Source organism: Hoplias malabaricus, chromosome 10, assembly GCF_029633855.1.
Source record: "Hoplias malabaricus isolate fHopMal1 chromosome 10, fHopMal1.hap1, whole genome shotgun sequence".
Classification (NCBI taxonomy): domain Eukaryota; kingdom Metazoa; phylum Chordata; class Actinopteri; order Characiformes; family Erythrinidae; genus Hoplias; species Hoplias malabaricus.
This window is the reverse complement of record NC_089809.1, coordinates 22,699,063-22,711,542: the sequence shown is the minus strand read 5'-3', so window position 1 is coordinate 22,711,542 and position 12,480 is coordinate 22,699,063. Positions and strand designations below refer to the sequence as shown.

At 37.5% G+C, this 12,480-nt stretch overlaps 1 protein-coding gene across 1 annotated transcript; it reads right to left on the bottom strand.

Annotated features, from left to right (window-relative positions):
* Positions 1 to 5,112: 5,112 nt before the first annotated feature.
* ctsk (cathepsin K) lies at positions 5,113 to 10,853 on the bottom strand. Its single transcript, XM_066682448.1, has 8 exons — positions 10,698 to 10,853; positions 10,143 to 10,275; positions 9,235 to 9,357; positions 6,971 to 7,123; positions 6,558 to 6,776; positions 6,027 to 6,192; positions 5,800 to 5,908; positions 5,113 to 5,649 (listed from the first exon to the last, which is right to left on the bottom strand). Exons 2-8 carry the CDS (start codon positions 10,272 to 10,274, stop codon positions 5,550 to 5,552), a joined length of 1,002 nt encoding a protein of 333 aa, XP_066538545.1. The 5' UTR covers position 10,275; positions 10,698 to 10,853; the 3' UTR covers positions 5,113 to 5,549.
* Positions 10,854 to 12,480: the final 1,627 nt, after the last annotated feature.

The window sequence follows — 12,480 nt, the reverse complement described above, 5'->3', positions numbered from 1 at the left end:
GGAACCTACCCGGAATCACTGGGCGCAAGGCGAAAAAACACACAATGGAGGGGGCGCCAGTCCTTTACAGGCGACACACATTCACACATTCACTCTCACACTCATATCTAGGGCCACATTTGAGTCGCCAATCCACCTACCAACATGTGTTTTTGGAGTGTGGGAGGAAACCGGAGCACCCGGAGGAAACTCACACGGACACGGGGAGAACACTCCAGTCATATGAATCAGGTGAACAAAAAAAGCTCCAGTAGAAGACTAAGAATGAAGTCCTCTTTAGGTCAAAAGGTGCATGATTCCCAGCAATTTTTGCAGTAATTTTCTGTATTCCTACAGGCAGTGGAAACAAACTTTGAATGTGTACACTCCTCTGTCATTTTAATTTGTGGAATATTCATTCCGCTAAACACTTGAAACAGCTGCTGTAAAGAGTAAAGAGCCTACTACACAATTGTTAAAAATTATTTGAGTCATATTTAATAAAAAAAAAATTCGTAGAATTTAATGAATTTCTATTCAAGTTCATTTTCACAGATTTTCTACAATATTCAAGTATAGCCACTCTGATCCAAATAATGAATGACATTGCAATGAAATATTTATTTTTATGTGACTAGATATTTGCTGTAATTTCATAAAAAAAAGATATATGGATATTTACAGTGTAATGTAGCAGTATCTTTAGCCTGTTTCACTGATGTCTGATTCAAAAACCTTATCATGTCTCCCATACGGTTTGTGCCCAGGTCATACTTCATGCCCATAGAGGCTTCAAGGTTGTGAATGGTTATCAGTTGCAAGTTTCTTTCCCAAATCTCCCTCAGGCCCAACTCCTCTACCTGTCAGCATACATTTACAAACCACTGACACGTTCTGTAATGACTACATTTTTTAAGGTTTAAAGAAGTGCCAAATATTTTTGTCAGAATAAACCTTCCATATAAATTTTGTACTTTTTTTCTTATTTTTTCATGATATTTACATATCAGTAGTCAGATTGTGTATTGTTAAAACATTATCATATACAAACCAACACAAATCCTCCAAAATGATTTCAGGGAAAAATCCCATTACATTAACTTGCATTTAAAGTTAGTTAAGTGTCTGTTTTGGTGATAGCAGGTTTTGTTCAGACAGTGATGGAATTTAGCAATTATTGTTTTTAATGAGGAGATTGGTTAGATACAATTGAGTTATGTAGGTTATTGGAACTGGGTTGAGATTTAGACCTTTTTTCCACATATCTGATGAAGGAAGGCAAACTAAGCATGTGAATAATTTGTTTTGATAATCGACTATTTCCCGGATCTGCTGAAAAAAAAAAAGAACATTAGTGTCTGTTTTATAATGACCTTGTAGCTGAAGCCTTGGTAAGGCTGTGAATTACCTTGTGGCTGCTAATTGTACTATGTAAGCGATCCTCTTTCAGTACAGCTAAATATTCTGTCAGTTAGGGAAGGTGGTAATACGTAACGTGTCAGACAATGTAGATCTGCAGATGTTCACAGCATCTCTCAGAGACATGACTGATGACAGTCCACATAGAGACCTAAAGGGAACGTCTACAATAGTGGGACAATTGGATTATGATCCTCAAACAAAAGAAAAACATGGAATGAGATGAGATGTTCTGTCAAAGAGGTTAGTTACCATGCTCTGTGGCAAGCATTGGGCTCCAATTTGGGACTGTGATCAGTAGAACTGCATTCTCTGCAGCGATGGGCTCCATCCTGTGCCACTGGGATGAGTAAGAGGGGCTTCTGTGATCCAAATCATGTTCTTCGGCCTGAACACTATCATATCCTCACCTTAATGTTTTGTTCCAGAAGAGCAGAAGCTCTTACTGCAGCTAAACTACCCATTCACATACTACCACACTGTAAATGCACTACTTGTCCTGCAGGGGGCAGTGTTCAGAATAATATGAACAACAGACACAACAGACTTATAGAGACATTTGGGAGGCGCAGGTGGAGAAAACCTTGCCAGATGGTCTTGTGTAATTACAGAAAATAAAATGTCTTATAATGACGTGCAGACTCTTACAAGAGAAGGAGCACTGAATTACACAAAAACGTTTTCTGGTATGTGCACTTCTCTGTGCTTGACTGAGCTTGAATATGTTTACTGTTTTGCCCAAAGGTAATTTCCTAGTATTATAAATGCACACCTAGAAGCTGAGATATATAACAAGTGGCAAAATACATTCTCTGGGTGGTCCCTTCAAAAGGCATAGTGTAGAAAGCTAGATTTGTGCCATTTGTAAATGAGTCATCTCTCCAGAGTCAGACTGCCTTTGAGCAAAATTGTGTGTGCATTTTCTCCTACCACTGCCAGTGTATGTCCAGTTTAGGGTCAGTAAGGGGCACTGCTGCTTCACAAAGCACTGTTAAAAGCAGGCTTCTCTGCATCTTAATCTGCTGAATCTGAGTCAAAGAAATCGTTTTTGCACAACAAAGCTGACCTTCAGCTCTGAGCGTCTGACATTCTACAAAGTCTTTCACAACCACTTTGTTATCTCAGGTGTGTTCCTTTGTTCTAGTGGGGAAATTTATAGAAGGAAGTTAAACTACACAAACAGGACATTTTTCTCAAGCACAATTGGTCTCATGACTGAAAGCTAAAGGATTTCTATGCTTTATGTGTTCTGTTAGTAAACACAAGGATAGTTCTTGTGTTGCTAATATGGGTTCCTAAATGTAGCAAAGGATTAGTGAAAGAAGGGCAAGACAAATGTAAAAATGCTTTGATCAAATTATATACACACATTTTCCCTTCCAGTTTATTAAAGATATTATTAATGTTCTGTCAACAGAAATTAGTAAACCAAACACTCCAGAGAAGTAGGCTGATATTTTGTGAACTGCCAGCTCTACACAGTATCCCAAGGAAACACCTTCCTCTAACACCACTTACTACTTCCTTAATCTTAATTTCCTTTTACTGTAAGCATGAGATATGTGTTTATATATAATATCACAACCCTGCAGTGACACTGATGTAGTGGTTCTGTGTTAATGTTGTGTTGGTATGAGGGGATCAGACACAGCAGTGCTGCTGGAGTTTTTAAATACTGCCTAGTCATTGACACACATACATTGCTGGTCCTTGTAGATGTAAAGTCAGAGATAGTAGCTCATCCTTTCCTGCAGTTTGTGTTAGACGTCATCTAGTCCTTCATCAGTGGACACAGGACCCTGTTGACTGGATGTTTTGGACTGATTGACTATTACTAGTCCATCAATGATGCTGAGGTGTTTAAAAACACTAGCATCACTGCTGTGCTTGATCCACATTACACAGCACCACCACGTCAGTGTCATTTTCATAAAGTGTGCCCCAAGATCTGCATTTACAATAGTCTATAATTGACATATGTTATGTAAATCCTATCAGTAAGAATTGGTTCCCGTATTATATTTTAATAAATGTTCAGATTGTACATTTTGTTTCTTGTTTAGGACAAACTTTATTGAAAATGGAGCCCATGTATGCACTTTGGTGGGCAACTTATGATGGGGACTTCTGAAAAGTGGTGTAAAATGAAATTGAAGCTGGAACATTGTGTGACAATGTGATAACATTTGAGAAGTGGAAGTGTGGCAAATGTTCAAACTTCAACAATTTCACAGCATAAAAGCCTGCATTATTTACAACTATCAGTCACAAGGTGAAAACCACTGACAAGTAGATAACAGTGATTTTGTTGTTGCAATTGCAACTGTCAAGGGAAGGGATATAGACGGCATTAAGTGAACAGTCAGTTCTTGAAATTGAAGCAGGAAAAATGGGTAAACTATTGAACAACCTGGGTCAAACTGAAATCACAAATATCTCAAACAATCTCCAAAATGGCAGGTCTAGCAGTGTGTTAATATGCAGTGGCTGTACTTACCAAGAATCGTCCAAGGAAGGACAACTGGTGAATCAGAGCCAGGATCATGGGCATCTAATGCTCATTTATGCAAAAAAAATGTGTTTGGTCCATGGAAGAGTTGATAGAGTAAAATTACTTTCAAGTTACTTTTTGCTACAGTATTTTACTGTGGGACCAAACAGAATGGGTTAGTCTTAGCTCCACTCAATGAGCATTGAACTCCCATGTCCCTGTTGCCAGTTCACCGGTTATCCTTCCTTGGACAAAATCTTACAGGTATAATGTACTGCATACAAGTAACACCTAACACCTAAGACCTGCTGTTTTGGAGATGCTCTGACCATAATGATATTACCATCATAAATTGGCTCATGTCAAAGTTCAAAGCCCATTTTTCCTGCACTGCTAAATTCAAGAACCAATTTACATGCCATATGGTCTATGGAAATCAAATTGAAGCCATTGAAACATTAGTGTATTTAACTAATATAAATGTTCCTACAACTCAATTATAATAATTATTCAAATTTTTGAATGAGTGACAACTAATGATGGTATCTGAATATTGGAGCATGTATGAAACTTTCAAGTAGAGAGTATATTAATTATGCCATCTTTATTTGCTGAGTAAGGGCTCGGTGGCAACATAAGGAAACCAGAAGTTGCAGAATCTGTTTCTCACTCAATCTATTTCTCACATAAGAAATCTATTTCTCACACAGTAATTCTGTTTTTTTCTGATAGCAGCTTCCTCCTTCATTTTAGAGGTCAATAGGATTGAAAGCTGGAAGTTCAGCTGTTGGATTCAGACAGACACAAAAATGAAGTGATATTGCTCTGGAATTTTTCAAACAAACATTTTCAGTTTTTTCTTTTTTTTTTTTCAGTTAGAGCCAGCAGTAAATGAGGACTTATCTCTGCTTGTGCTTCAGATTGTTATTGCATATTACGTAACTGGCTTGTAACTCAATCACACAATCACTGGCCCACATTTAAAAAAAATGCTACAATGCTGATTCACTATAAATTTACCAGTGAGAGCTTCATTAGCTATTTTTATTAAGCATTTATTAAGGGTTTGAAAACATATTACCTAAACCTTTGATACTTCGACAAGATTTGCAGCAACTTCTATTTTTGTTAAGGTGAAAGGGTCATTTTTCATATAAGGATCCCTGACCTTTTTCTTTTTCCAAGTGTCTGTGTAGATAATTTATTGAGAATATTTATGTTTTAAGAAATTTTATTTCATTCTGTCAAAAAAAATCCCTTTATTAAACCAAACATGGCAAATCCTTGTGAAAAAAACATTAACTTCCTACCAGAGGAAAACATTTATTCACAGAAAATATTACTAGGCTACACAGCCAAGAGTAAAACATTTGTCAGATGTATCGTATTGCACAAAAAATCTTAAACTGTTCACAGGAATATCCAATGTCAGAGTTACTAAACCGAGGTGATTCTTTTATTAATACACCAGCCCATTTTAAAAAATACAATTTTAACTGGATGTTTCCTGTGTTCTCCAAACAACACTGCATTTCCATTCATACTTTAACAGTGCATTTAAGGCAAAAAATAAACCAGTCCCTCATATAAATGCTTAGTGTTACTTTGGCCCTTGTTTTTCAGATTTGATTTGGAATTTAACAAACATGATTAGAAAGTGTTACATGACAGGGAAACTAGCAAGGTTGGCAATACCACAGGCGTTGTTACGGTTACGAGCCATTAGGACGTAACCCTGCTTTCCCCAATCCTCACCCCAGCTGTAAGAGGAGAGAAAAAGAGAGAGTGGGAATGTGTATTAGAAGAAATTATATATCAATATTTATGCAAAAGAAAACATTGAAATTTTAGCAATGTTGAATCAGAAATGAAGCACAGTTATATATTAATAGCATTTATAAACATCTCACCTGTTTTTGACAATCCAGTACTTTTTGCCCTTAGCTGTGACTCCATATCCCACTGCCAGCACTGCATGGTTGATGTTTTCCTTGTCACAGTTGGGGTCAAAATACACACCTGGGAAAAATGAAATATACGTAGCTGATCATTGTATACAGCTGAGAAATGGGCCCTTCAGTCTTAATAATTATTGGCCACTGGAGCAGGATAATTAAGCTTTGTTCTTGCCACTCACCACGCTTGTAAAACTGGAAGGTGGGCTGGAAAGCATCAATGCCAACAGAAACTGGACCAACTTTAGCCACAGCAGATGTCAGGGCCCTCTCGCTGCCTTTTTGTACTTCCTTATACCCTCGGCAAGCCGCAGCCTTCCCAGACTTATTGTAAGCACACTGCTCGTCCTGTAGGGGGCAGTGTTCAGAAGCATGTGAACAACAAAGCCAACAGAGAACAGCTTATTGTAATATCTAATCCCAAACCCAGATAATGACAAAGTTGTTTATGCGTTCAGGACATTTGTTTAAATGTGATCATGGAATAAACTGAGAGTTTATTTAGCCAAATTGAAACATTTAACCAAAGAGACAAACGACTGACTGCATGTACTAAATGGTCCTTTAGTTCCAAATCCTGGTCATCATACCTTATTTAATTTAATTTAGATCTTGTATATAAGAATGTAATCCAGTTTGCTGGAGCTGGCAAAACATTAAAAAGGTGCAGTGGACTCCAAACCATGATACTAACATTCAGAGGAGAGCCTTACCTGTCCCACATATGGATATGCCTCCTCAGAGTCAATTCCATTGTTGTCCCTGACGTAGGCAAAAGCATTGGTCATGTATCCACCACCACAGCCATCATTCTCTTTCACACAGTCTACCAGGTTCTGAGGACTGAGGTCCACCAGCTGGCCAGTGGTCTTCATCAGCTGACCCTCCAAAGCACCAACAGAGCTGAAGGCCCAGCAGGAACCACATGAGCCCTAAAATGGAGACCAAACCAAAGTCAACTACCTTGGTGTGTTTGTACACTTTATGTTTGGGCAAAAATTAATATTAAACTGGTAAAAGCTTCAATTGCTTGAAAATGTAATTGTAGATTTTATCATCACCAGATACAGTAAAACAAATCTAATGTGAGCTTCATACCACAACTCTTAATGTTTCAGTACTTCACCTGGTTCTTGACAGGAGAAACATAGCCCAGTTTGCGGTAATCAATGGATTTGGGGAGTCTCTCCAGAGACTCATCAGGAAAATACATGTTCATGGGATCACTGTCCATAGGGACCTGAAGACCCATAAGATTCTCAGCAACCTCTTCTACTGTCTGTCAAAGAGAATGAGAGCATTACAAGTCATATCCAGAAAACAGACATACAAAATTCTATCTTTAACTTTACAAATAAATCCTGTAATAATCTGCATTTACAAGTCATATTCTCAAATTTGTAAAGTTTTGTTTAAATCATCTAAATGAACTATAATGCCTTCCAAACTGTTGTCTTACCCCCTGTGTACACAGATTTATTCAGATGTTTACACAAATATTATAACTAAAGCCCTCAGGGACCTAAACATATTTTTATATCCATAATCTCTGGTATACACATCCAGATTTATGCAGGGCTGCCAACAATCAAACATTGGCCATGAGGCTCACACAATAACCTCTAATGTCACACTTTCATGTTACACTTGCTATTTCTCACACATATGTAACACCTTCATCTGTGGCCTGATATGATGTGAATGTCTGGTTGCAGCAGACACTGCACAGTGAATGTTTCAGAAATTCACCACCAATCCAGCTCCCTATTGACACAACACTGCAAGGCTATCAACACCTTAACATCGGTCAGTCCATAATCATTTTATTGTAGACATATGATGATGGGACCATAGAATATGTGCACCAAATTTCTCTTGGTATAAAAATCATATAAAAACATAATGTAACTAGTCTCTAGATAATATTAATTGTTCAGGACAATACAATATCACTTGCCAATATTGAAACATAAAATAATCTTATCGCCTAATCAGATAGAAAATGCAGTCGATTTGTTTGAAGGACTCCTACAGTCATTGTACAGAGAGAATTAAATTACTGCATCTTAGTCCAACTCTGTCCATTCACTGGATCTTTCTGGAAACACTTTGTATGTTGCTTTGGATAAAAACAAGGACTGAATGCCATTAATGTAAATTTAATTCAAATAAAGTACAGTGAAGAAAGTAAAGCAAAAATACGTTCTATTTTCTATGCCCAATTATGACTGGAATATATATTTATATGGTTTTATTATTTACAAAAATAAAGACAAATGATGCAATCATAATTACATAAATGTCTTTAACTTTAATGACAAGTTCTGTTCATGTTGTAACTGATAAAATGTGCATCATTGTTAGTAAAGACATTGTGAATGCCCCTTTTTATCCAGATAGAGTTGTAAATTTCACTTTAAGATCTAAGTTTATGAATGGAACCAGTTAGTTATGGTTTGCCTGTTATTCACATGGGCATCAAAACTGACAGCCAATGTTAACAAGTGCAAAGATGCAACCACACTGTGACCACAAAAATCAGGCTTGGTAACACTGAACTCTCAGTTTAAAAATCTGAGAAACACATCTGATTTACACTGCAATGTAAACAACACCGTAGTGAGACATTACTTACAAACCCAGTCCACATAATGTGCTCTTTAATGAGCCTTTTCCAAGCTATACTGAATATGTTAGAGCAGGCAATCACTAAAATGCCTGCCGTTCCAGGCCCAGGTTTATTAAGACATTTAGCGTCATTTCTACCATTTACCTCCAAATGTAAATTTAGCTGAAAAAATGGCACATATCAACTGATTAAATGTTATCTTTATGTTCTTTGAATACACAAGGTCGTCAAAAGTGACAACACTGGGAAACAAGATCTAGGATATTGCTGACTTGTGATAGGATATGAATCTAAAATGTTGCAAAAAATGCAGCATCATAATCATCATCTAAGACCAAACACACAAACAAAAGAGTTTCATTTCCCAGAACACTGGTTTACAAAAAAGGGAAGAGTTAAGCTCTGAGTATCTGGGAAAAAAACCTATATGGGTTTTTAAGGAAATATATTTATGATCAAGGCTGCAGGCACACTACAGGCTACTGCTATGCGTTCCTATGTTGCTGTATTTTATGACATTTCTGTAGACAAAATGTGCTGATCTGTACTTCAACAAGGATTCTAGAAACAAAATTTGGTTCCAGCATATACAAAAGACTACTTCACTTGGCTTTCAACTGCACTTGTGATTGTAAATGCTTGTAGTAGACAGATTTTATGTTTGAATGCTTTCTGCAAAGTTTGTTCTTTACAAGTAAAAAAATAAAAAACAGACAGGGTTAATTAATACTGTCAAGTTCAAACCTGCCTCTGGTACATACCATGTCTCCAAGGTGGTTCATGCCTAGCTCATATGAGTGAAGGCCCAGCTCATACTCCTGATTATGGGCATCGATCAGTCGCATATTCTTCTCCCAGACTGCCCTTCGAATATTCTCCTCACCCTACCAAGTACACACATACATAAAAAAGCAGAGTAAGCCAAGTGTTTGGCCAAGTTTCAAATCAGAAATTGATGAAATCCGGTAGTTTCAAGCATATTATGGATGATATTACCAAGCTAATGCGATGGTCCGAATCTCTTCTACTTTCTGTTTACTATTAGCTGTGTTTGCAATTTTGATAAGACTATACCCTTAAGCATCAGTAAAGGGCTAAAACTATAAGCGTCACAGACAGCTTCTCGCTTCCATTATAACACTATGCTGAGGAATGCTGAGACTGCATCTATCTTAATGTTACATACAGACTATTACATGTCTTGACTATTAACTGACCTATAGGCTATTGGAAATACAAAGTAAAAGCATTTCAGTACATAACAAGCATTTCCAATTCTATAATGCCCTTTGTCAAATGATAACGCAATAGGATTGTGTAGGATATTAAAACTGGCACTTTATATCCATTGCTTTGGACATAATAAGCTTTAAATAATGTTATTTATTACACTGGTTTTATGGCTTGTATCCACAACTCATTTTCTGGAAGGCTTTATATCTTTCTAGCCCACGTTTAGTACAGGACATTTTTGCATGTGATATAAAGTATAGTTCTGACAGTAAGACAGTAATGTATAAAACAACTATGATAAGGATTTAGGTAGTCTGACATTTTAAATTTTATTTTATGGCTATTAAACCTGGGGAAAGTTATGGTGAAGATCATATCTGAGCTTGTTTGCAAGATGTTGATTCAGGCTGTGGAAAACAAAATATAGTATTTTTACCAGGCCGTTGTACTCCTTCCTGTGAGTGACTTTCCAGTTCTCCCATTCTGAGTCCAGAGAGACGGAATCAAAAGAGTGTGCTAGGGTAGAGCTCAGAAGCAGCAGAGGCAGCAAAGTCTTCAACACAAACATCCTGAAGGAGACAAGGTCACGAGATCAGTTACGAGACAAGACTTAAGACCTGAGACTGCGGTTTCTATATTTGAGAAAAAACCATGCCCCACTCACACTTGCTTGAACACCACAAACCACTCTCTCACTGTAAACTAACGGACTCCTTCACTATTCGTTTAACGATAAAGAAACTTTTACGTCGACATTTGTTCTTATTCTCTGGAGAAGTGAATGTGAAAGTAAAATAAAGATAGAGCTACGTGGAACACAAATGTAATAATGTGAATCGCTGAAGTTGCAATGAAACTTATAGCTAATATTTAACAATATTGTTAGTTCATACAGGTACAGCACAACACATCTGTCTTAACAAAATGTCCCGCCTAACCGTAAAACGCACGACATTCAGTATAAATGCGAGGCAACTTAAGGTGGTATTACCTTAAAACGAGTCTGGGAGATTCCAGAAGAGGCTCAGTAGTAATGCTCCGATCTTGCTTTGAAACTGGGTCACTTCAGCACTGCTTTATGCATCAGCAATTTGAGGAAGTGCTCCGTTTAGCAGAAGGGGGGGAAGGCCATTTCATACGTTTTTCGTCTGGAATCTTTCAGATTGTCCAGCCCAAAAAAGACGATGAGGTTTGGTGTCGAGTTACAGGAACGTCACTGCAGCAGAGTACGACAACTAAAGCCCCGCGTTACACACAGTTATAACACTATTAACATACTCAAGACGGTTCCCAAACATGATTATTGTTCAGTGTAATACAGCTATTACTACAGAGTAACTAATTTCATGGTAAAAGGCTAATCAAATGGTCAATCCATGTATATGCTTTGTTCAAGAGCACTCCGAGTCTCCAATGATCAATTTATATAACCTATTAAAATCCTTAATATGGTCAATTAACAGTTTTACATTTTAAACCTTTTAAGGATTTCAATTAGGGTGAGCTTTTTACCCACCGCGACCCTCCCAGTAAACATTTAGCCGTTGATTCAACGTTGAAATAACGTAATGACTGCCATCTAATCAACGTTCTCTTAAGGTTGAAAATGAAAGTTGAAAAGACGTCCAAACACAGACATTGAAAAGACGACTATTAGACGTATTTTGGACGTCCATTGACGTTATTAATTGGTCCCGAAATAATTTACTTGTATAAAACGCGTTTTGGAGGTCCACTGACGTTATCGATTGGTCACCACTTAACTAACTTATTAAGATGGAATTTGGACGTCCATTGACGTTTAAAACATGTCCTTGACGGACAGACTACTTTTAGACCTATTTTGAACGTCCAGGGACGTTCCTTGTTTACTGGGCTGAACTGGATAAGCGGTTACAGATAATGAATGAATGAACGAATGAATGAATTATAGGACAGTTTTATTAAAGGAGATGTTTCTATGTAGAATGCTGAACACTTGAAGAACATTTTGTCCAAAGAAAAACTTCTTAATTTTAATACCTTCTTAACTTGAAATAGAAATCAATGTAAAAATAATTTTATTCCAGTTCACTTCAGTTCTTTTATATTGGTCCATTCATCATCAAAATTTCATTCATTCATTATCTGTAAGCACTTGTCTAGTTCAGGGTCGCAGTGGATCCAGAGACTACCTGGAATCACTAGGCGCAAGGCGGGAATACACCCTGGAGGGGGCGCCAGTCCTTCAAAGGGCAACACACACACACCCCTACGGACACTTTTGAGTCGCCAATCCACCTATCAACATGTGTTGTTTTTTTTTTTTTTTGGGACTGTGGGAGGAACCCGGAGCACCCGGAGGAAACCCATGCGGACACGGGGAGAACACCAACTCCTCACAGTCACCCGGAGCGGGAATCGAACCCACAACCTCCAGGTGCCTGGAGTGACTGCCACACTACCTGCGGCGCCACCGTGCCGCTCATGAAGATTTCATACAGTGTAAAAGACAAAAACACCTTGTCCTGGGATGTCCATGCTTATATAAGCAAGACAATGCCAGGCCTTATTCTGCTCATGCTACAAAAGTGTGTGTGTGTGTGTGTGAGTGTGTGTCTGCGGTCTAGAGTTGTCTCCTATTGAAAAGTTGTGGTGATTAAGACATTTAGAGCCTATGCTAATGTTTGTTTTTCTTTTTTTTTGTTACATTTACATTCATATTATTTATATTTTTATTTTGTAATTATGTTATTAATTTATTAATTATTTAATTAATTTATTTATTCATTCAT

Coding starts and splice junctions, on each gene's coding strand:
- ctsk (XM_066682448.1), bottom strand. CDS start 10,274: ATGTTTGTGTTGAAGACTTTGCTGCCTCTGCTGCTTCTGAGCTCTACC. Junction 7,124..9,234: donor TGAACCACCTTGGAGACATG/GTATGTACCAGA, acceptor TCTCTTTGACAG/ACAGTAGAAGAGGTTGCTGA. Junction 5,650..5,799: donor TACTGGATTGTCAAAAACAG/GTGAGATGTTTA, acceptor CTCCTCTTACAG/CTGGGGTGAGGATTGGGGAA.